Source organism: Syngnathus scovelli, chromosome 4 (assembly GCF_024217435.2).
Source record: "Syngnathus scovelli strain Florida chromosome 4, RoL_Ssco_1.2, whole genome shotgun sequence".
In the NCBI taxonomy this organism is placed as follows: Eukaryota; Metazoa; Chordata; class Actinopteri; order Syngnathiformes; family Syngnathidae; genus Syngnathus; species Syngnathus scovelli.
The window spans coordinates 18189889-18215037 of record NC_090850.1 but is presented as its reverse complement, the minus strand read 5'-3'; the positions used below and the strand labels follow the sequence as shown (position 1 = coordinate 18215037).

Here is a 25149-nt window from a genome sequence, read left to right as displayed (position 1 = left end):
GTCAGGATCTAAAACAAAGAACAACACAAAGTGAAAACAAAGAGAGCATGACAACAAAGAGTTCCCACTCTACTTTTGAAATACAATGCAGTACTACCTCTTGGAAATAAGCAGATTATTTCATTGTAACGTTATGCTTTTACTATTTTTGTATCAAATGTGAATACTTGGTCACAAGAGAGTCTTTTGGGGGGGGATCATTTGTGTGCAAATGAAACTAAATTGTTGTATGAACCCTGCGATGGGGAAATTCCTTGTTAGGTTTATCACCAAAATTGAGATTAAAAAAAAAACAGTAGTGTAAATTTGCAACGCCCTTGATAATTTGCTGGCACTGAGCGGGGCATATCAATTTTTGGGGGATAATGGTTAGTGTGACTCACTTTTCTGGGCATAGGAGTGACTCATATCACACACATTCATTAAACTGTATATTAGAACATTATTTTTTTTATTCTTCAAATGCAGAAAGAATAGTCAATAGCATGGTATGTTATAAAACTATGCGTGCATGACATTACTACTTATGTATTTTGATCATCGCCCAATGAGGCCCCACTTGGTGCCAGCAAAGTGTCAAGCAAAATCAAGCAGCACATTGTCTTAATTATCATAGACGATCTTTGTGCTCATACTATCCAACCATACGCCAGAACAAAATGTTCATCGCACGTGCGCACGTGAACGCGCTCCCAAATCCCCGCCCAACCAATCAGCTGGCAGATTGGAACGCCGACCCGCCCCCTTTTCGCTTTGTTGTGATCATCAACATGACACCAACGACGTACGATGTACGCCATGCATGTTGGTTGTTCATGAAAGTTTTCAGTTTTAAATGCTTGACAGTTGCCATGGTTGCAAGCTCACGTGGAGGAAAAAGAGGGAAGTGACGACCAGCGGGGCTGTTGTTGGGACACGTGACGAGAGCTGCATGTGTTTTGACTCTAGATGGGCATTCGGGCTCGCTTGTAGTGATCTGAATTATTTGACTCGCTGCAATTCGACTCTTTTGGCTCCCCCAACATGTAGTTTGGCACCCCAACATGTCGTTTGATAATCTTGTCTAATTAAAACAGTTTTTTTTTCTGTTTGCATGAATCTCGTCTAATGTAACTAAAATAAATATCACAGATTCCAGAATTTTCCATAATGAACCTTATATTTAACACGTGCGCTGTTTGTATCCAAGTGCGCTGTTTCACGTTACCATTGCTCTTAAGATGGGCCTGACAGGTCATTTATATGTTTATTTATTTGACCTTTTCGTTATTTGATAAACACTATTATTTAAAATAAAAATCATTGCACAAATGATCGTTCCTTTGTACCAGCTCGTTCGCGATGACCCATTACTAGTTTTGACAAGAGTGGGGAGGGAAGAACCCATGGAGGAGTGTGTGTGTTGAGGAGAAGGAGGAGGAGGAAGAAGAAGAGAGGTCAGACTGTAATAAGCATCACGACGAGGAAGGCTGACTGTGTTCCTTTCATCCGTATTTGCTTTGATCAAATCGTCCGTTTCGTGTTCAGTCGACTGGCTCGCCAGCTTTTCGTCGCGAATGAAACGTTAGCTTTAGCCCGAGCGTAGTCGTGCCATTTTTGTTGTTGTTTTTGTGGAGGAGAAAAGTTTTGAGATGAGGAGTCAACAGCAGCTAAGTCGATGGCGACCAACGAAGAAGACACGCTGATCACGTACGAGTCGTAGTTGAAGTTAGCTAGCTGTGTTGCGATTAAATGATGCCCGGGTTGGTGGAATTTAAAAGGGGGCTGTCACTCTAGCCAGCTCGCCTGTTTGTTTAACGAGAGAGGCTGCCCCTTCAACAAAGCTACTTGGCGACCACAGTCTCCATTATTACCCCGAGCGAGGCACGGCTGTTAGTCGCGGGGCGCGCAGGTGTCTTTCGAACAAAATGGCAGGGTACAGTAGCATGCTACCAAAGCGACGCTTTGTAGCGGGATAGGGCCAAGCCATCCCCAGCCAGGCTGCACGGCAAAGGGGGTCGTTCACGCCGAGCTTAACGTGGCTTCGTGTCTACTGTTTGCTGTCGAAAGAAGCGAGAGGGGGGGAGACGACCCAGCAAGCCTGATGACACTGGACAACATGAAGCCCGAGAGAGGTAGGTTGAACACCCCTCGAAATAACATGATGTCACCGTGTTACCTTATATGTGTTTAGAATAGTTTCCAAGAGACGTGATGATGATGTCACTGTGTTGCTTCGCTGTTTTCATGGACACCCATTTCTGCTGATCCATGTCAGCTTGTTTGTTTTTTCTTTGCCTTTTGTGTGCGTGTGTGCAAGCCCTTGTGCTGGGCAACCTGTTTCCATGTCTGCAGCAGTGATTAGGGTGAAACCGGGACAAGTGAGAGGACACCCTGTTTGTGATTATGTGAATTCCACCCAGGCACTCATTTGGTGACGGTGTCTGCATTCTTGATCATGAAAACTCTGCATTTAGTGATTGATTGTACTCCAGTGACAGTGCCGTGATGAGATTAGCTGCAGTCAATCACTTGGTGGCCCTGTGTGTTTTGATGAGGTTATAAAAGGCACACGGTTTGTGTTGCTGACATGCATCTCTGCAGTCACTCTGACTTGTAATCCCGTTTGAGGGCTTCTTTTGTACGGAAGGAGATGATGTGACGGAGAAAATAAATAGAAAGGGTTCTAGGTTAATTATAGCCTCCTATATAATGCAGCTTTGCATGCTGGGTCAACTGTGATGAACAGTAAGATGGCGATAGCGGCTGTTATTTGCCACCGTGATGACCACGAATGATTGAGCGATAGTGAGATGCAATTTACTAGTAAGGTGAAACTGCACTAGTTTACTGATGTTTACCGAAACTAGGGATGAGCCAGTAATAATAGCAGCCTTTTTTAAAGATTTCAGGTACTTTTAAAATCTCCCGATACCAGGTGCGGATACTCATGGCCAAAAAGAAGTCTGACATCGAGTAAGTTCTCTTTTTGCAGCAGTTTGACACGTCAGTGCATCATCATCATCATCCGCATCAGAAAGAAAGGTCTTTGTTTGTAATTTTTGTCATTGTGTTAAATGAAATGTTATGTGCAAAACTCATTAACAGTGTGTACTCAGAATGAATCATACTGGTATCCGTCTGAAAAAAAAAAAGATGTAGAACATCCCTAGCCGAAAAAAACGAATCCAATAACTTAAGCAATTCAATCAGAAAATTTTTACATATAGCTTGTTCAATTCAATGCAAGTCTCAATTTTGCCTCCAACAAATAATTGAGGAGGGAAAAGAAAACACACTTCTGATTTGCTGAGCCAGCTCCATGACCTTTTTTACAATTGAATAGAATATTAATGAGGGAGTCACCATGTGCAGAAACCCCACCCGTATGGATGCTCAACGGAGTATCGGTCTTTTGGGATGCAGAACGGCCATCGTTGAGACGCCTTGCAGAGAGGCCTTTGTCGGCCAACAAGTCATTAAGCGGAAACTCCCTCATTAATATTCCCTTCAGTTGCAAAAAAGGAGTGGGTTCACCCCTGCGGTCAAGGAGAACTGTTTGTTGTGGACCAAATTGAGTTCCGATGGAATGGGTCAAAGTGCGGCTCTGTCTGTGAAGGGAGATACGTGGTGTCGTGTTTAGAGAAGGTCTTTCTACCTTCACGTAGATAGCTTATTTCACTCCTTCAACCCATCTGATGTTTACTTCATCATCGGTGTAGACATCCGAGTGTTGACCCCAAGAGGTAGCCCGTGTGTGTTGTTCCATTTGCCTGCTGAGTGGTTATTTGCGTTCCGCTATTTATGTATTTGCGCATTACTCACTGCACCTGTGATTGATTCAACGCCCCTTGAACGTTCATTAGAACATATTGTCCTGTCCCAGACAAGTGGTCAAGGATCGACGCAGCCCGCAGCGCGCCTTCTATTGCTTCGCTGAACAAACAGTCATAAAAGAAACGTGTAATTAAGGCTGTCGTAAACACATTTTTGGGCAATCGATGATCCTATCGGTTATTACATTGATTGCTTGGGGAATCGTCAGGCCTTCTTTTAAAGTTTCAAGGGCTCAAAGTCACAGATGCTATAGTGTAGTTTTTTTTTTTTTTTTTTTTTTTTGCTTGGTGAGTGTTCAGACTTAAATCCCGGGTTTAATTCCGCTTCATTCTCATCATCTGGGCATGAAACATGAAAATGTAATCATTGTCATGTAAATCAATATGCCTTAAGGCCTGTTTGCAAATGTTGCCCTTTTAAAGGCTCCAAAATGCCGTTGTCATGTAAACTAATGGCCGTGTTTTCAGTTTCGAATATTGCGAAACTGCCGTTTTCATGCAAACAAGCGGCAATGTTTTGCCTTTCAAATGTTGGCAGTTTAAGGCTCTAAAGAGCTGTTGTCATGTATATACATGTCGATGTTTTCAGTCAAAACTGTAGAAGTACAAACGGGCTCCCTCAGGGCTGCGCTTCGCCCGTCCGTCGTGGACGATCACCGTGTCATCTTGGCACGTCGCTGGCTGCCGTGTTCCAATTAGGACAGCTTGTGCCAGTAGATGCCGGCCCACGGTGGTAAGTCTACGCCACGGCTAGCAGTCAGCGGGGCGCTGTTGTTAATTTAGAACATGCCGTACTCTTCCCATGCGGGTGAACTCGGTCGTGATGCTCAGACGCCCTTCTCTTGTCTGTACCCCTTGCCCGGCCGCCGTTGCTTACAAAAAGGCACTGCGTTGTTTGATTAGCATGAAGGAGGAGTGCAGAGTAGGACCTCTCACTCTGGGGCACTGATTTGAGCCACCCCAGGCAGTGTTAGGCTGGAGGAGGACGTGTCTGGACTTGTCCAGAAGTGTGCCTCGCCATTTGTTGTTAAATAGGAAGATTGTTGCTATATTTAGAAAATAGCTGCTAACCTGTCTGGATTCATTTGAATTTCAACTCATTGTTTTTTTTAAAAGGCTACTAAAATCACCAATTTGTACCGCGAGACTCTTCAGTGAACATTTAAAGGTGTGTTGTGCTTTTCTTTGGATTTTTGGGGGATGCAATTGTAAAAAAATGACAACGACCTAAATGTATGGACCGGGACCTAAGGAACTGGCTGCTTCTGCACATCTGCAGACTTGTGTAAAATACTACTCGGTCTTCTTCTGTCAGATATTAATGTTATTGCTATTACATGGAGATATAGTTCAGCTGATCTTGCAGGATATTTCCTGCGGTTGACCTACCTTGGAACAAAAGCTTGGTCCACAAAAAAGTAAGCAGTGTCACGCATTAGCAGGCGCACTTTTGGGAAAAGTATTTGAGATTGTTACAAAGTAAGCAAGCTAGCAAAGAAGAGCATGTGTGTAAGTTGCTTTACGTAAACAAAATACATTTAACCATGGTCAAAGTTCATTTTCAAATACATGCATGTCTATCTCCTTAAAAGCATGTGGGGAAATGAGTTGTACGAAAACAGGATAGAACCATTTGGTCTCAATTCCCCAAAGTATTCATAGAACAAAAACAACACTGCATATTACCAAGAATTACGTCCTGAGTGCTTTGAGACTGTTTTTCTAAAAGAGGAACTGAACTGGTCAAGGTGAAGGGAATCATCGAGTCTCCCATCTGCCAACATGTGCTGACCCACAAACTGTAAAAGATGAAGATTTTATATTTCAGCATAAATAGATCCAGATCTAATGTCCATGAAAATGGGAGCAAAGTCAAACAAATGAAACATGTGAACAAACAATCTCAATTTGTTCCAAGATTTTGCAGCAGGTCTCTGCATGTCGTGGGCCTCGCTTAAGTTACTCAGGGCACAACATGAGCTCTTATGCCGTGCTAACTGGAGTCATCTGACCCTCCTGTTTTGCTGCGGGTTGAGCGATGAGTCAGGTCAGTGTGGGAGTGTGCCTTCAACAGTTTGCTCCTAAGAACCATTGCAGCTCGACCGACCGCTGTTTACATGGCGCATAAAGAAAACCCCAGACTGCTTGAATCACTTACTGGAGAAGAGGCTTTGGCCTGCTAGATCTCAAAACCTCTTCAGCCAAAGTACCAGTAGGTTTGATACTGTGTACAAGCCCCGTCTGACACAGTTGGAACTGTCACTGCATTTTTATTTATTTTTTTAACTTGGTGCGACACAAGTATACTAGGCTGTGTCCATCATTGTAAGGCAGACCAGCAGAACAACATCAATCTGTGTCAAAAAAACTTGAAGCAAGTCACAGAACTTTCTCTTTACAACTCTGCCATTCTTGTGAGTATGTTTACATCGAACAAGCTTCTTATTCTTATGTTTTGGAACTCAAGGAGCCTTACTTGGGTGTGAAGCCAAACGGCAAGACAGAACCAGCCTGGTTTCGATTGATTTAATATTCTGAGAGTGTTTTGCTGACATCTTGTGACGGCAGTTTTAGCTTTTTTTGTGCAGACACATTTCTTGGAACATCTTTAGGGGACACATCTTGAAAAGTAAAAAGATCTAGATCCGTTCTGTGTGAATGTGGTCCAGCCGGTCAGATGGCACTCATCTCTGTTTGTTGTGTTTGTATGGCGATGCCTTCTGCTTTGGACCGTTAGACAGCCCACCCCCCACCCCCACCCGCACCCGACTCCACTCCTCTGCCTACCTTCTGTCCTCCCCTCAGCCAGATTACAGCTGCCCTGAGATGTCCCAGACGCATGCAAGCGGATCAGCGACTCTGCACTCTCGCTGACAAAGAGCCCCAGATAACACAGAGTGACGTACACAGCACCTGTCTCGTCTCGTATTGTTTGGGCCGGCTCCTTCGGTGGTGATTTATCCCGCAACAGGAGGCAACTACATACAACAGGTGTTGAAGGCGTCTTTTCCTGCAAAGATTTCCGCTTTGCTATTGATGAACAGCAGGAGCTTCAGGCAACACAGGCCGTTCGACCACTATTCCCGAATGTAGCTTCACCTAACTAAAACATTTTGCACTGTGAAATGCACACAAGACCATTTTAACTGAAACGCTGCCATCTATGTGCAATTTGATGGTCTCGCTCATCCCAAAGGTGGAAAAATGCTTTAATGGGCAATGCAAGTGGCTAATGAAGGTCAATCCTGGGCCAGCGTTTATCCCTGACGATGTTGTGATAAGTCCGATGTTAAGTAGCCGAGCCGTGCGTCGTCGCCGCAAGGGATTGGACCTCCCAGTCTAACCAGTGCGCTAATCGCTTGCGGAATAATGGGACATCTTGTGCCGTGCATGCTTCGTGATGATGTGCACAAGCTAAGTGCTCAATGTTAGCGGTGGACTGGTTAAGGCTGAAAGTACCAGCATGGGTCATCTTTCTGCTGCCAGCTTGCCAACGCTTGTCTTGTGATGTCATCGCTATACAGCAGGATGAGCCATCTGGACTTTGCGGTTTATTTTCAAGGAATGGAGCGGGTGTTGTCTAATGATTCTCAGGTTTTTGTGTTTTTAGATTTGTCTTTGGAATGGTTATGTGTTTGTCAAGTTTGCTAGCTGGAAAATTGACATTTCTGTTGAGTAAAACAAGGTTACATTATTTCAAATTGACTAATTATGATTCAGTTACTGGTTTGGGTCATTTCAGAAAAAAGGCAACAATGTTGATCGTTGTTTTCCAAATTAAAAGCAGATTTTTAATTGTATTTTCCAGCACAGACCTGATTAGAAAACAGAAAACATTTGTATTGAAATTTTTTTCACCCGCTACTGAGAAAACATGTAATGATTTATTTCTTACTTTTATCTTAGGAGGATATCGTGGCATATTAAGTTTATAAACAAGGCCAGACTTGTGCAACACTGCCCTTATTAGTTTCTTGGAATGTCCCTTTCCGCCTCTATCTTTTTGTCCTACTGTTTTTTTGTTGTTGTTTTTGCACATGGTAGTTTGAACTTTGAAGGGATAGGGTCGGAAAGGCGATTGGAGGTTTTTTTTTGGAGGAGCAGGAAAGGGGAGGGTCTTGTTTTCATGAAAGAGCAAACATCTCTTTGGTGACCAAAAATGCAGCAGCGCAGGAAGGGCACTTACTTATCCTTGTCCTAATTATAATTAATAAGGCAAAATCTAAAACTGGCAGTTCATTATCTGTTTTTGTTGTCTCCCAGTGTGACCATGTAGCTCTTCTCATAGCAGAATCATGGTTACAGGGTTAGCAGAGGGCACCTCGGGGACTCGTTTTGGGAGCCTTGAGCACATTGTTTATTAACAACAGTACATTTGAAACCGCCATCCCCTTAACACTTGTTCATTCACACCAATCTCGTCAAGTCAGGCAAACCGATCAGCCGGGGCATTTTTTGGGAGACACCGACGCTGTAGATCTTCATCTTCGCACCAGTTTAGCTGACAGTAAGTCTATCCTGTTCTACGAGGTTAATGTTCTTTTTTTTCCCCCTGTACTCAGCTGATTTTTATTGGTCAGTTTTTTTTCCTTTTATCCTTTGATAGCACTTTAGTAATAGGTGCTCGAAATTGTGCAATCAATTTTGTAGTTGACAGGAGAAGGCTAGCTCAGTGGTACCTTAACTTGCGAGTTTATTTTGTTGCGTGGCGGAGCTTGTGTCTCAAGTTTAAGCTCGTGTCTAAGGTAGCCGGCAACCGCTAGCTCATGTGTCGATTCCACCAGTGACACACTTTCCTTACAGCCTCCTGAGCGTCGTTGCTCGGATTGCTTCGTTCTCCCCTTTCCAGAAGTTGGCATGAGAAGCGGCGGCGAGGTCATAGGCCCATGCGTTCACGCTTGAGGTTGGCTCTGGTTACAAGCCCGTGTGTCCCACTGCCCCAGTGTTTTGAACACACCATCAAACCTGCTGCTGCTGCTTCCACCAGGGACGCAAAGAAACCTCCCATGTGGTTGGACTCTGTCAGTACTTTGCACGGTAAAAAAGAAAAACTCTTCCATGTTTTCATCCTAATAATACGATAGAATGCTCGGATGTGATTTTTATGGAATATTTGTTTGACGTAATTCTGCATGATGAGGACAAGTAATCCTTCTGTGCTCTTTATCTTTCTTCGCTTGCTTCTTATTCACATTGCATAAAATAACTTGGGACTCTCACCCCATTAAGTGCTTTGAGACTCTGAGTAATGTGTCCTGTAAGGATTTCAAGGTCATAATGTCAGATTCACACCACAATGATGATTACAGTTAATGAGAGGATGTGGAAAAAGTGAATGTCATAATCATTGTACATACAGGCCATTTGTAAGTAACGTTTTACTATTCTTAAATTTACACAAGATTACTTCTAAGCATCAAGTCTAAAAATGTTTAATATAGTTTGTCAGTTGGCGACAATTAGTTTCAATTTGAGTGTTAAATCTTTGCACAAAATTGCAAATACCTTTACACTGTCACCATCACATCTCGGTTTTGACACAACGACTCACGGTGGAAAATTATTTTGTTGACGTAATTTTCCAATTCAGCGTCGGTGCCGTTAATACAGAACTGTGACGTGCAGAGAGTTGGAAAATGTTACTGACGTTTAAGTGTGTCATCCTGGTTACTGAGCAGCAGCTCTTTTGAATAATTGCTGCCTTCAAGTCTCTTAAGCAGTTGCCATGCCGGTTGACAACCAAAAAGGACCGACATGGCAATGACATCCGTGTAGACTCGGGAGCCACTCATGTGTGTTTGGCCACTGCCTAAATAGGCTAAATTCCTTCTATTCCCACTGGGATTACAAAAATATTAACTGGAAACATTCAGGCTTTTGTTTTGAGGTCACTCTGGGAGAGTATTTTGCGGAACTTCACGACAAGTTGATCCTGTTGGGTGAAATGTGGAAACCTAACACACTTGCCTAACCTTTAAAAGGCAGCCTTTGTTTGGACATCTGTCTTCATGTCATTCTCAACTGTTGATTCTGGACACGTTTAAGTGGATATATTTGAATGTACTCAGAAAAGATCCTCTGAGTTAAATTACAGGTTTTAACTGTTTAATTATGAGTGTAGCTTTTTTGGTCGCCCTTGATCTAAACCAAATTAGCACTGTCTGGTTTGAACAGGAGACGACAGCCGACTTTTTCCACATCAGCCGACTGTTGTCCGTTTCGTGAAAACTTGTGTTTTTCTCCCCTGCGAGTGACTTATGGTTCATTCGTCATGTGACCTCAGTAGCGTGTGTTTTATTGCTCAGCTGACAAACAACTGCTGATTGTGCCTAACAATTGCAGGCGGGTGTGAGAGAGGACAAAGTGTGTGTGCATGCCTGCGTGCGTGTGCATGTGTGCGTGTGTGTGTGTGTGTGCGCAGAGAGAACAATGGCAGCTGAGTTGACAAAACAGAGGAAGGGTTCTCCTCAGCTGGAACTGTACTCGGGGCTCCTAAACCAATCAGAGCTTGTTGCTATGAGTGCTCAAAATCTGCCCCTTTGTATTGCAACGTGGGAGCGAGGTAAACGCACTTGTGTCCCGAGTTAATGGTTTTGAAGTGGCATTTGTGCAAATGAAACAGCAGCCCCTGCCAAACTTGACAGACTTTTAGCCTTCTGCTACCAACTAGTAGTTGGCAAAGTGAATTTGTTGAGGTTTTGCTGGGTGATATTTGAATCCACTTTATTCATTAGGGATCTGATAAAGGAACCATTATGGAAGCGACTTCTTGTAATATAATGGAATTTGCAGTGAGAAATGTCATGTTTGTTTCTTGGAGCAGTTTATTTGACTTTTTTTTTTGTTTGTTTTCTTTTCTAAATGACCCAAAGCGCCCCCCTAGCATTTAAAAATGTCTTGTATAGCTTGACAACCTGTTGGCGGTTGTACTAACAACCAGACGTTTGACAATTCAAACGACTGTAACGACAAGTCTCGGGCTGGGCATGTCATTTTGCATGTAGGCCGCACTTCCACTTCCATTGTTTTAATTGCTTTGGCACAAAGCGGACGAAAACAGGAAAGGTGAGCTCGAAGATGACGTCTTGTTAGTGTCACGTTGAACAGGGTGGAGGGCAGCTCCTGCAGTCAAACCGCACAAAGGAGAAGATGCACTCCGACCGATGAGGACATTTTTTGACGAGCAGCCCAAACAAATCGACGTGCTGTAATCACTTCAGTACAATTGTTTCTGGAGCGCAGCCTTTAGCCCCAACACAACCCGGGCCTCGGCTGCCCTTAAACGCTCAATCCGCTGCTGTCAGTTACACTGATTCAAACATGCGCTTTTCATTTCCACTCCTTTAATCACCGTGATGGGAGTGTTTAACGCAACGTCCCTGTTGCCGTGGTAACATCCATTTTTGCCCTCAGGTTATTAATCTGGTGTGACCGCTGATGACTGCTCCCCGCTTGTGTTCAAGTCAGTTAGTATTTGCGAGCTCCTCTTTTATGTCAAGACGAGAAAAGGAAAAGCGCTGTCGAGCATCGCCACAGGGGAAACTCTGATAATTGTTTAAAGTAAAATATATTCAGCAGTATTTAACACTTTTATCTCATGAAAAAGCAAATTTCTGACTAGATGTACTGTATCAGTTGTAAGGCTCTAAAGAAGATATTTTTTCCACAACTTTTAAGTGGGTTCCATGTGACTTATATATGTGTGACGTGCTTTCATCAAAATGCTCCGAGGATCAAGAATTATAGCACACTTTGCAGACTCTATTTTTTTGTTTGGCTGACCTCTTTTTAAAGTATTTTGTATCCCCTTAAATGTGGCTTTGACATTCAGATTGCAAGTTTTAGCCAGCTAGCCGCTAGTAATAAATGGTTTATTGTTGTTACGCATAAATGAATTTAATTTGGAGAGGAAGGGTGGAGCCTGCACGCATCCCAGACAGTTATCAGAGCAGCGTGCTTTGAAATCAAGAGTTAGAAGGGGGGGGAAATCGTGAGAGCTACAAAGTTGTCTATATTTATCTCACCAGGGGCTGCAGTAAGAAGATTTGGCATGGAAGCACTGGCAGGGTAATCTCCCACTCTGCTTCTCTATGTTTTTTTTAGAGATATGTGTGTGTGTGTGGATGCATCTATGATTATGTCACACTAGACGAATGATGGTCAAGCTTTGTTTGGGTTTTGACCAATAACGATGCTTCGAATTCAGATTCCGATTGTGTTGTTTGTAGTGTTGCTTTGGTGATGGTGCACGACTACCCGGACAATCAACGTCTGAGCTCCTCCTTTGTATGCAAAGCTAGATAAATGTCCCGATGCAGCACCTGGAGGAATTAGAATTGCAAAAAGATAAGATTGATTGCCTGCGAAAAGCCAATATTGTAAGAATCATCTGACCCGGCCTGTAAAAGCCAGCAGGAAACGCCGGTTTTCTAGTTTGCTGTTTTGTATGATCGACACAGAAAGGAGGGCATCAAGTCACCCAGCCGGTTTTCCCCTCTTCGATTCGGATTTCTTGACTTGCAATTTTTAGTTGACATGAAATTTGGTTGACCGATGGATGGCACTAAATTGTGAAGAATTTTGCCTATACCATCTAATGTGGGTGGAGCATGATGTCAAAGTTTGATGAAGTCCCGGTTTGTACCATTTTGCGGTTCCTTTTGTATAAACACCGGCCGAAGAAGCTTTGTTATTCGCCACCACTTTATTTGAATGAACCAAGTGTCAGCGACCAGATTGATTGTCTTTCAGTCAACATCCTGTCAGTGATCACAGCCGTTGATTGTTTTTGTTCATGCAAATTGGCACTTTTCTTTCTTTCCGAAATGTCCAACCAGGCAATGATTTCTCCCCCAGCATCAGCTCAGAGCTTTCTTCTTCTTCACTCTCTCTGCGCCTCATTGCTCCCGACCGCACGTTATTATCAGTACTGTGCAGCCCTTTGAATCGAGCAGATGCAGTGCAGTTAAGCCCCGACAGTGCTTTTGACTTTGATCGTGTGCTGGCGAGACTTGGAGCTGCTGCTGCTCTCGGTGTCATTTGAATGAAACGTGCTCATAAACAAAAAAAGAGATCTCAACCGAGCGGAATGGGATTCTTCTCTAAGCAATATTCAAATTAGCTGGGAGTGTAGAGTGAGCAGTATTGTGTGCAGCAGCTTACCCAATAAAGAACAGGACAATTGTTTGTCCTCCCTGCTTGGATTAATGAGCCAGTTTGTATCAAAGTGTGCATGTGCTTGCGTGTCTTCTATCGTCCCATCTGTTTTTGTTAAAATAGAAACGCCGTTGTGTTCAAAACGCTGAATTTGGATTATTTGCCTGGTTTTGCAACAAATGAGCATCACGTTTGCCTTCTTCAGCGATGACAAATTGCCCTACAGTGTGCACCGCTGCCGTGTTGGCTCTAAATAACGTGTTTGCTACCAAAGCTGACCCCCGCTCACCATCCTGGAGGACATTTTCCAACCCACATAGTAACTGCACTGATCTGCTGCCGGCCAGGCCAGCCGGTGACACGAAGACAGCGGAGAGGTGCGTGTTTGCGTCGTGGCCAAAGAGGCCCATTTACAGGCAGGACTCCAGCTCACACTTGGTGGCAGGCGGTCACAGCCTCTAATAATAAGAAGCCCTAATCTAAATCTGACCTGTTACGCAATTCGTATTTGCCTCGTGGAAACAAACAGCGGAGAGGTCGCGGGCACGTGGGAATGGCAAGGCTCAAGTGTTGCTCTGTGCCGTTGTATAATCCGCATCTGTAGCAGGATGCGTTTATCCAAGCCTCTTACCGTCAGTTCGCAATGGTACAATTGGGAGCTACGCACGTTAGCTTGATGTGAAGCTAGCATGACGCATTAGCCGCATTCACATCAGTCTTAGAAGAAAGTCCCGGATTAAACCGGCTTGAATCTTTTACACACAACCTAGCGAGGATATTGTATATGAAGTCCTGCAATCACGTTGAAGCCATAAAGCAAGAAAACTGATACTTCCCCCTATGACATAAGAAATGTGGAGAAATAGGGCATTGTGACTGGTTATTGAGTTGAGACGTTACTCTTTAGTCTGTTGTGTCTATACAGACATGCTGCTGACGGACATCAATCCAACTGCTAAATGCAAACATGATAAACCAAAGACGTGGCCATAAAGTTCAGTTGCCGTGTCTAATTGACCAAGGGTCCAAATTAACGGGATCAATTCAAACTCATTGAAATGTGCTAGTATGAAAGCACCATGTTACCCTTCAAAATTTTGATAATCGAATCAAACTGTGCTGTCTAGTGGAAATCTACTTTGAGGAGTGTGATCTAGATTAGACCACACTCACATGGACAAAGACTAAAAAAACAGAGAAAACTAACTTAATGATACTCAAAGTAGTTCCAAACCTCAAGTATAGGCCGGTTACACATTATAGAGATAATAACACTGTTTTGGGTCATGGGCCATTGGGTACAAGAGGCCTACTGCTGAACATTGAACCCTGCTAAGGTTTAATCATTCATAAATAATGTGGATTATTTCATCAATCTGCCAGTGCCGAATTACACAAACCGCATAACAAAGAGATGTGCTTTTTTTCAACAGTAAATATCTCCGTCGACAACGAGACTCTCTCGGTTTATGTCGCTTTATTGATGTGTTTACCAGCAGCACTAAATGTCTTAGTGAGCGTTGAGCACAGCTCTCTCTTTATGTCTAACGGGAGCTTTCCCGCCAATCTGTCTCTTTGTGCTGTCCTGCATCCCGATCACCTCCCATCCAGCCTCCCTTCAAGATGTGTGTGTCTTTGTTTGTGTCTGTGTGTGTGTGTGTGTGTGTGTGTGTGTGTGTACGCGTGTAGGCTTCAACAGAATGCTCTATTCAAGCATGACGCCCCTAAAGAATGACAGCGCTCATGTGTGCGCACGCTGGGCCCCTTTTCCCCCCCCAAACCTTCCATCACTAACAATTTGCCCAGCTCCATGTGAGTATGAATGCGTGCCTCAAAGAGTGTGTTTGTGTGTCACTGTGCCCGTATTTGTTAGTATTCATGGGTGTTTTTGTAACACGCACGCCTTCGGGGTAGTAATGTGCATGCACCCAAGAATGTGTCCTCCTGAAAAGCCACAATCTGACACCAACTGGTGCTCTGTACGTGTGTTTACGTGGTTATTGTTCTTTTTCCTTTTTATCGCCATTGATCATATCAGCCGCCATCATTGATATTCCGATGGGTCATTTGTCGCTTGCGTCACGGAGCGGTACCTTTAGACCGAATACCCATAGTAGGATGGATGGTAACGGCCCAGTTGTGTGTGTGTGTGCACGCGTGTGGCTGCAGTCAGCGTAAATGTAGAGGAGTTGATGGACTGTCACCTCCAGCTATGACCTATGTCGTACATTACCGCAGCTTCCGTTTTTGTTTTATACCCTCATCATTGGGCTCTCATTAAAGGCGTTTCGATTCAAGCGAACGATCTAAGCGCTCTACCAGCTGCTGAACAGAACAACCCCCCCCCCCTCCAGAGCGACCCACCGCCATCCCCTCCTTCGTATGTTTTGTGTTGGACTGCGCCTTGTTCCACGTGCACCAGCAGCCGCTCAGAAGCGTGGAGTAGTAGTTCCCCCCGCAGGAATGTGTGTGACACACACACACAGAATGCTTAGGACATTGTGAGAGTCTCTCTCAGTTTGCAAAATGATCCTGTGGGTCCATATGGGTAAATAATTCCATACTCAAGAAATGAAAAATATATACTATTTTTTTCTTTATTGGCCAAAGCGTCACTGGTGTTAATTTGCCTCGTCTACAGATTTTACTATAGCAAGAGGGCTGTCTTATCATGAGTAGTGGGGCAACGATAAATCGATTAATCGACGACTAATTCAATTTTTTTGAAAATGAATTTAGCATTAATTTTACCCACAGTTACTTAAAAGAAATCAAGAGTCAATTCTTTAATAACGACATCAAGATATATGATATATTTATTTATGTTGGCGCCCTTATAGAAAGAGATCACACAAATTTAAAATAACAGCATAATATGGCACCATCTGTGAATAGTCATCAACATTTTAAAGAAAAAACAAGATTAACGTGGCTCATTTAAAAACTAAAATAGATATAGAGCTTTTTAAGTCTTAGCTAATTTGTAAGAAACATGAAACTATCGCATTTAGCGTTTCTGTTGAATTTCATCAGATCATGCAGATCGGGAGCAAAATGTACAAAACAAATGCCTGCATTGTTTGACAGGTGACAAATGTTCAAACCTTGGCAGCGATCTGCACTTCCTGAGTGCTCTTGTTCAAATTGAGGCTGCGGTCCAGCCAGATCTGAAAGTATGTCTTCTACGCCTTTCCATATTGCGATGAGAGACACCGGATGTTGGTTGTTTGCCTCTTTTACAAAGCCGCAAATGTTACATTGATAACAGCGATGAAGACAGTGGTGCATTGACTGGCGTGTAAATGGGACAGCTGGAAGGATGGAGCAGCTCATTCAAAATGCAGATGCTGCCGACCGCCTTGTCGCTGGGCACCAGATTTCTTCATAAGCCTCAGAGGCGGACCTTGCGTGTGGTAGATATCCGACTCCATTTTATAGACAATCTCCACGTGAAGGAGGAAGCTGCGGCTTGTCAGCTGGCCTCATGTGGGACTCATGAGCTTCCTCCCCGAGCTCCTCAACTTCTAAAAATACATCAGACTCATCTTGGTTTGACTGGTTGACGTGCTAACAAAAAAAAAAAGCTCCTTGCTGTCAATTAAATTACGGGATGACAATATCTATCCATAGATATTTTATCTAGAGACTATCCCAGCGATCTTCGTTCAGTAGGCAGGGTACACCCTGAACCGGTCGCCAGCCAATCACAGGGCACCCATAGATAAACAGCCATTCATTTGACAACAAAGTCATTGTTAGACTCGTAGTTGTTTCCTAATGGTTCAGAACTGACAGCACAACCCAGCTGGACCTTATTTGGTGAAAGGATGCTTATTTTGCGGTTTTGTGTGTGTGTGTCTGTGAGGGAGGCAGCAGACGGTGGTGACATCAGCCCTGACACTCAGCTGACATGGAAGGTCTAAATATATTCCCTTTTGAAGCCACCAAAGTGGAAATGTTGTGCCACGCACACTGTAGGAACAAGAAGAGCTTTAGTTAAACATAAAAGAGTCACAAGAATGAGACTTGCCAACCAAATCCAAACATATTAGCAATGGGATATTTTTGTCAATATCTTCCAAATGCGCAATCCATGTTAGGTCTGGTTTGAGTGCTGCACACAAAGGGGCTCTTGGGCTGGAAGGGATCGGACATACATATGTCATCGCAGGGCACAAGACTGCCTCCTCAGCGACACCAATACTGTATTTTTTTTCATTGGATTTTGCCACTCGTGACGGTAATTGCCTTGAAAGGTTCTGTATTTAATATAATGGAGACTGTACTGCTGCATTGGCGTAGGCTAGTCAGACTATGGCGTTACGTTCTCACTCTATAAACGGCAACTGAGGTCAAATCTAATATTTATGATGATAAAGTGACTTTGGGTGAGAGCTGGACCAACGACTGGTCAAAAACTACCTTTGCATCTGGAAGGATCCGATTCAATCATCAAGAATAGTGACAACACTGACCCGGCCATTTCCTGTACCCTATCTAGATGCGACAGAGGAGTTCTTCGAGTATGATGCGGAGGAGTTCCTGGTGTTCCTGACTCTGCTCATCACAGAGGGGCGGACGCCGGAATATTCGGTGAAAGGCAGGACCGAGGGGCTGCACTGTCCGCCCGCCCAGTCGGCCATGCCGCCTCTTCTCAAGCACGAATGCAACGATAAACTGCCACAGGTAGAACAACTGTATTCCTGCTATGAATTGTCTTTTTTATTTTAAACCTCATTAATGTCCCTCGCTGCATCTTTATGGAGTTTTGAGAACAATCGCAATTAATTAAGACCACCAAGTGGGCCTCCGAGTCTCTCTTTCTCGAGCCCCATCTGCTTTGCCCCCCCTATACACACTGTCATGTGACCTCGTGTTGACACTTACTAATGATTACCCACTCTCCACCTTTGTCCATGTCAAAAGTGTCAGCAGGCGCGGCGGACCCGCTCGGAGGTGATCCTCCTTTGGAGGAACAGTATCCCCATCATGATCGAGGTCATGCTCCTGCCCGACTGTTGCTATGGCGACGAGTGCCCACCGAGCGACCCCATCAGTGACCCGGTCATCAAACAAGATGCACTGCTATTGGAGAGATGGACTTTGCAGCCAGTTCCAAGACAGTAAGAGCAAACTTTCAATTAGTCATGTAGTGGCTGGGTGCATTCATTTCATTTTGCTTACACATATATAAAACATTTACTGTTAAAAGTGATGACAGGAATTTAAATGAATAAAGACAACCACATTCGTTCCCAATAAATACTTTGGTACCCAACGGGTTAATTAGCCTGGAAAGTTGACCCACTTTTGTGCTTAGTTTGGTTGGAAGAAGTCGTGAACACGCATCCCTGAAGAGTTTTTCATTAACCCAACACAATGACACATTTCCACCATTTTAATTTGTCCCCCCCCCCCCCCCCCCCCCTTCCTCTTTAAATAGAAGCGGGGACCGTTTCATTGAGGAGAAGACTTTGCTGTTGGCCGTGCGCTCGTATGTTTTCTTCTCGCAGCTCAGCGCCTGGCTCAGTGCCTCCCATGGAATCGTGCCCAGAAACATCTTATACAGGTTGGATCCCACACGATGCAATATGTTGACACCGGCGGGCATGGAATGTCTTGACATAAGTGTATTTTCTAATTTGAGACTAACACTTGATTTCTTTTGAAACAGAATCAGTGCTGCCGATGAGGACATGGTGTGGCAGTTCTCCCAGCCGCCATCCGAACACATTTTCCCTGTCCCTAACGTGTCTCAGAGTGTTGCGCTGCAAGTCCGCGTCCAGTCGCTGCCCCGCCAGCCCACCTATCCCACCTTGGCCTGCAGCATCCACACCGGCCTTCCCCCGCTCTACAGCAAGACCCACAGCCTCAACCCGAATCTCAACAGCCATGGTGGCCTGCCCACCCTCCGAAAAAGCCAGGAGCCCAGCAAAGAGAACCTCCACCACAGCTCCAACATATACAACAAGAGCTCCAGCTCCATGTCGGGCCTCCTTCCCAACGGAATGCCCATCCCCAATCTTCCCATTAACAATATTCCCATTAACAGCCTTCCGCACACGACGACAGCACCACCTTACGTCAAAAAGAACCAGGAGCCTGGTGAAAACCACGCGTATCAGAATGGAGAGCTTCCCCAGGTCAACGTCGCCCAAAGTCAGGACTCCCCACTGTTCCGCCGATCCTCCCGCTCACCCACACCCTCGCGCTCCCATTCTCCTTCCCCGCTCCCAGGGAAGTGGTTTTACTCATCCCTCAACGGTTCATCGGAGCCGTCGCCGTTGGAAGATTACGGGTGCAGCACCAACGGCAGCGACAGGTCAAAAGCTCCTCTCCCTGAGCCGCTCCGAGCCTTGAAGAGTTTCTCTTTGGCCGAGCCCGCCCGCTGTCCCTCACCGCGGCCCGTGGTGAACGAAACCAATCCCCTCATCGGCTCTCTGTTACAGGAGAGACAGGAAGTTATAGCCCGCATCGCACAGCGGCTCAACTTCTGCGACCCCACGGCACCGCCGCTTCCCTCGGCCCTTTTTGCCACAGACAACCCCCCCAAAGCCACGTGGGGCAGTAGCCATGATGACATAGCCGCCAGTAAGACCAAAGAGCCAGAGGTACCACCCTACGAGTGTGTGGGACATGCTTGGCCTTCCCCTTTCCACACACCCTCCACCAGCACATCTTTCCAGAAGCGGGAGACGTCCTCCCCGAAACCTGCGGCCTGCAGGAAGCTGAGGCTGACCGAGACGAGAGATGAGAGCGCTGAGAAGGAGCGAGACCGGGAGAGAGAGAAACGCGGCGAGAAAGAGCCAGAAGGCTCCCTCATCGCTCAGGCAGTGCACGACATTACTCGACTCATCCAGGAAAGACTGTCCGTCCCCTCGCTGTCGCCTACCCACAGCAGGTGTGGCAGCCCTCTGCGCCATACCCACACAACAACGATCACGCACACCATACGCACGTACACGCAGCCTGCACACGGCCCAGACACCTCACCTGATTGCTACACCAATGGCCACAACCACGAACCTTGCAGGGGCCAGCACGCCGCCGCCCCACACACGCCTCTTTGCACAAACAAACCCCGGCTCGACCCGGGAACCGATTGCCATTCTCCTCGGGCCCGAAATGGCGCCCGTTTTACACTTGAAGAACCTTCACTCAGAGGCCAGCTGCACGCTGGTCCGCGTTTACAAACTCCCACCCAGGAAAAGCTCACTGTCCACACAGCCAGCAGTCATGTTTTCCCTCCCTCGCTCGAGAACGGACTTAGAAGTGCCCCGCCCCGCAGTCAGACCTGCAAAGGAACCACCTTCAGCTGTAACGCAATCAAAAACAACAGCAAGCCTCAGTCACCCACACGGGCGAACGCGTCGGCCCAGGATGAGAACCAAACTCCTAGACAGTCTCCAGACCTGACTCCCCCTCCTACTGTCCTGGTAAGAGACTCTTGAATTGTCATCCTGTGAACTCAGTTGCAAGACTGTCAATCATAGTAGTGATCCCATTCGTAATGCATGTGACACGTGAAAATTGGGAACATACAAGAAAATATGGCTTGAGAGTACCAGTACCATTCTTTGTGAGTGTTTATGACCGTGACCAGACAGGACAAATGTGGATATAAAAAATGATGCATGGTGCTCGAGGGCATGTTTTCAAAGACGATGCAGGTTTACTCTGCCAGGTGCTTTAACCTCTGCTTCTTTCACTCTCCAGCGAACTCACGGACCTTCTCCCCTGGGGCCCTGCAACGGCTGGAGGAAGCAGAATCGCCACTCGTTAGATACCACGGCGACCAAAGCCTTCCACCCATGCACGGGCCTACCCTTGCTCTCCAGCCCTGTACGAAATCACACACATACTCACACCCCACTGGCAAAAGTTTTAATGACTCAACACACAGAGACTTTTTAGCCTCGGATGAAGCATCGGCAGTTGCAGTACATGCGCATGTGTCTTACCACCGCGCTCAGTAGCCATCTGTGATGTTGGTTACTCACAATGCAATCATCATGAAGGAGCCTTTGAAGTATCTTGCGAGGCAACTGTGTAGTTAGCCGATGAGCACGCACTCCAACAGTAAGGCAGCATGATTCACTCAAACGGAGGTAGCCGTGAGTCACATTACAACGATGCCCCTTCTCATTCAGACCTCATCACTAAAATGTACACACAGAGGAAACGCAGTTATATTTGCATTAAATCATCCTTATGGCAGCGTACTTATGTAGCGTGTCCTGTGTGTCTCCGGCAGGTTCCTCAGAGGAGAAACCAATCTGGCTACTTTGACGTGGACACCTCTCTGGTTGGCTGTAAGGGTTTACCCTGGGCCGCTGGGAAAAGGTAGCCCTCAGATTTTCAAACCTCTTCACTTTTGTGCACATCAAAATGGCAGCCAGAACAAAACTCTGCGAGCTCAGCAGCAGCAGCAGCAGCAACTGCCTACTCGCTGCGTGTGTGGGCGGTGTGCTCCGTGCCACTTTCTATGCAGCAGCTACTTGCAAAGTTTATTCTCCCAAGCTTGAAATCAGTCAACACTAATGACTCTCTTCGTACAGACACATTTGTGTAGCTTTCATTATTTTTTCCATTATCTGGAGAGCATGTATATCGATGTATGGGTTTCTTTCACCTCAGCAGTTTTTACTCAGCATGCGTGTTTCAAGATCACCTTAAAATTCCTTCATGGAGTGAACAGGTCAATCAAGTGTACGTGTGTGTGTGAAACCCTCAGGGTGTGCCCTAAGAGAGACGAGGACGCAGATGACGCTCAGCAGCTGTTCAGTGCAAGTGCTCCACCTGCCAGTCTCAGTCTCCTCGGAAACTTTGAGGTACAGTACCAACAGCACTCAGTGTATGCTCTTGCAATAACTCTAATTAATTCAAAGAGATATCGTGCATTTATAGTCACAATTTCACCACAATATATTTTGGGAGATTTCACACTTGATTCGTTGATCGTGGGTTTGTGCGAGGCAGGCAAGTGGCGAGCATATGGATACGAAATCATTGTTGGGCGTCACAATCCGTGGTGTAAAATATGTGTTGGATGTGATAATTAATGGTGTTCTCAAAATGGACTCTTGCAGGAGTGTGTGTTAAACTACCGCCTGGAGCCTCTAGGGACTGTGGAAGGTTTCACGGCCGAAGTAGGTGCCAGCGGGTCCTTCTGCCCCAGTCACCTGACCTTACCCGTGGACGTGTCATTCTACAGCGTCTCCGATGACAACGCCCCCTCACCTTATATGGTAAACATCAGTGTTGATTTATATTTGTGGAGTATACTGCAGCGTCTCTATTTTATATTTATGACTTTGTTGTGCTCTGAACATGATATATTATACCTTGACAATAAAGCATTTCCTTAGGAAGTCATAAAATATGCCTATTCTAGAGGAATCTTGTGTGTTTCGTGCACAGGGTGTGATCAACCTGGAGTCGCTGGGGAAAAGGGGCTACCGAGTACCTCCATCAGGAACCATTCAAGTGGTAATAATGTCGTTTAAGTACTGTACTGGGTGGTGGGGGGGGGGGGGGGGGGGGGGGTCATAATACATCAGCATAATGTTTTCAAAGTGATTACAAAGCAATGTGGAGACTACGGCAAGTCAGGTCGTTAGAGACCCCTAGTGGCAGTGTCTCAAGCTAAGCTTTGTCTTTCATCACATTAGTTGGACAAATTTAATAATTTACTCCACCAGAAAAAAATGTTGAACTTTTCACGAAAACTCATAAATAATGTAACATCGTTTGCAAACTTTATGTGCAACTTTTTTATGTAGGACTCCCCAGTGATCTGAACTGGAAATAATTGCTTCGTTTTGTTTCGCGGGAGCCAATTAAGTCTTTTTTTTTTTTTTTTAATATAACATATGAACTTGTTGTCTGAAATAGTTTTTCTGATTTGTAAATTAGCAGCTTTTCAAACTTATGAGTTAATTATTTAGAGCCCTTTTTGCTCCCCTGGATTCTTCTTCCTTTGGACAATTAAACAGCTTTGTAGTAACGGTTTTTGAGTCAATTTTCTACTGCCAGTGCACAAGTAAGTTCCAGAAATTCTGATGAATTTGGTGTAGAAAAGCCCATCAAACACCTTTGGGACGAACTAGAATGGAGATTGTGAGCCAGCAGGTTCTCTCTCAGGTCCACAAAATCTCCGCAGACACACTCCAACATTTGAAAGGCTTCCTATATGAGTGGGACACTTCTAACTTCAAAAGGCAGAGAACCAACCTCATTTTTCTTCCATATTCCCTTTGTGTCAGCACAGTGGCTACAAGGCGTTCTGATTCTTTTGTCCACATAGTGTGACTTTTTAGCCCTGAAATAATATTTCAGCACGCTGCGTGATTTACTGTATGTCTCACACAATGTTCTGCGCTTACCTCAGACCTTATTCAACCCGAACAAGACGGTGGTGAAGATGTTTGTGGTGATGTACGACCTACGAGCCATGCCAGCGGGACACCAGACCTTTCTACGCCAGAGGACGTTCTCCGTCCCCGTCAGGCGGGACTCCAACCATCAGATCAACAGGAAGCCTCTCAGTTTGGGCCAGGCACGCACTCTGCGCTACCTCGTTCATCTGAGGTCAGGAGCCTTTGACATTGCCTGACAATGATTGTTATCGGGATGTGGCTAATCTTCGCTTTTTTGCCAACTAGGTTCCAGAGCTCAAAGTCTGGGAAGATCTACCTCCACAGGGACATCCGTCTGCTGTTTTCCAGGAAGTCCATGGAGGTGGACAGCGGTGCTGCCTACGAGCTACAGTCGTTCACCGAATCCCCCATCGACCCGCCGTTCTCGCCCCGCTGCTGACGCTCCACTAACTCCCCGATCCCATCGCCGCCCTCCCCCCTCCCTTCTCCACCTGGCAGGCCATAGCCGCACCTCCATGCCAGCCATGAGTCATTCATTGTGTCAGCCTGTGACTTGTATTGGAAGAGAGATTGAAGGACAGCAGATGATGGAGTGCAGCCCCTTGTGGGACACTTGCCAGAATGGAATTCTTTGTCGACGTGCATGAACTTTGTTGAGACTCACAGCTGGAGTGTGCAAGGTTTTGAGATCCTGCTAGAAAATGCCTTATAATATTTAAAAGGAATTCTTGATGTTTGTGTATCCCCCCCAACCTCCTGCGTCTGGCGGGAGAGTCGAGACCAATGATTGTCCCCAGGACCAGTTGGACTCGATAATTCAGCACAGTTTGTGCACCAGTTCCTAAACAGGATTGTTGATTTGGACCTCATTGTGACATGGCAAATACATGTTGAACCTCAGTTACTTGACAAATGCAATACATGGCCTTTTGAAAGAGGAAGAAAACTTTGCTTGTTTTTACGCAGCTTTTTTAAAGGTAAAGTAAGCCTAATTTGGACTCACTAGCCTCTTTCACACCGCTTGGTTATAAAGGCAAAGTTATGTTATGACAGTTTTGCGGCGTCTGTGTAAAAGAGGCTAATGATTCCCGAGCTTGGAGAAACAGCAGCTGTGTCGGGTAGTGGAGAAGAAGTGGGCAGTGGCAAACCGCTTTCCCATTATCCCCCCCATCCCACCCCCACCAAAAACAAACCCCACAATAGGACCACCATTGACCATGCAATCGCACTGAATTAAAGTGAATTGATCATTACAGAAATCATCAAGAAATGCACTGTGGATTAGTTTTTTTCCCATGTCCAAACTGGAAAAGAAAGTGAAAAATAATCGTCATATTTCTTTTTGTACTGTTACGAAAACCACTTTGTTGGAAGTGTTGCAATAGCGAAAGAGTAAAATTAGTTTTTAAGTGTTTACTTTCAGTTTACCTAACCATCCTGTTTATTTAATATTTAAATTAATATTTCAGTTTCTATTTGTGATGTCTGTCATGCCAAGATGATTTAGTGTAAACTGTATATCATAGTATTTTTGACATTAATATTCAAATCTAAAAAATATATCTATCTTCTAAAGCAATCTTTATATTGGCTCTGTCTGTCATTTTTTGCAAAGAGATTTATAAGTCTGATAGAAGCCATCATAACGATCTTGACATTTTCTTTATACTGATTTAAGAATATGTATTATTAATTTCACCCTCATAAATCCAATACTTAAAATGAGCTTGTAGGAGGATAAAGCTAAAGTCAATTTACCAATTCAATTGGTGTCATGCAGGTTTTTAAACAAAGGCCAA

General features: G+C 45.0%; 1 protein-coding gene across 4 annotated transcripts; it reads left to right on the top strand.

The window, feature by feature from the left end:
• The first annotated feature begins 1370 nt into the window (after nt 1-1370).
• On the top strand, nt 1371-24935 carry atosa (atos homolog A). Of its 4 annotated transcripts, none has more exons than XM_049719084.2 (12): nt 1371-2114; nt 17473-17657; nt 17898-18094; nt 18415-18540; nt 18646-20407; nt 20688-20813; nt 21226-21314; nt 21706-21802; nt 22061-22219; nt 22392-22460; nt 23362-23561; nt 23636-24935. In XM_049719084.2, exons 1-12 carry the CDS (start codon nt 2084-2086, stop codon nt 23787-23789), a joined length of 3195 nt encoding a protein of 1064 aa, XP_049575041.1. In that variant the 5' UTR covers nt 1371-2083; the 3' UTR covers nt 23790-24935. The 4 variants fall into 4 exon arrangements, with proteins under 4 accessions (XP_049575041.1, XP_049575043.1, XP_049575044.1 ...); XM_049719086.2 differs by lacking the exon at nt 1371-2114 and adding an exon at nt 4113-4548; XM_049719087.2 differs by lacking the exon at nt 1371-2114 and adding an exon at nt 8161-8322.
• Nucleotides 24936-25149: the final 214 nt, after the last annotated feature.

Bases quoted from the DNA above. Each gene is read 5' to 3' on its own strand.
- atosa (XM_049719083.2), top strand. From the start codon at position 8,702: ATGCGTTCACGCTTGAGGTTGGCTCTGGTTACAAGCCCGTGTGTCCCA. The intron at 20,408-20,687 runs GTAAGAGACTCT...TTCACTCTCCAG, and splicing joins CTCCCCCTCCTACTGTCCTG to CGAACTCACGGACCTTCTCC. The intron at 21,803-22,060 runs GTACAGTACCAA...GGACTCTTGCAG, and splicing joins GTCTCCTCGGAAACTTTGAG to GAGTGTGTGTTAAACTACCG.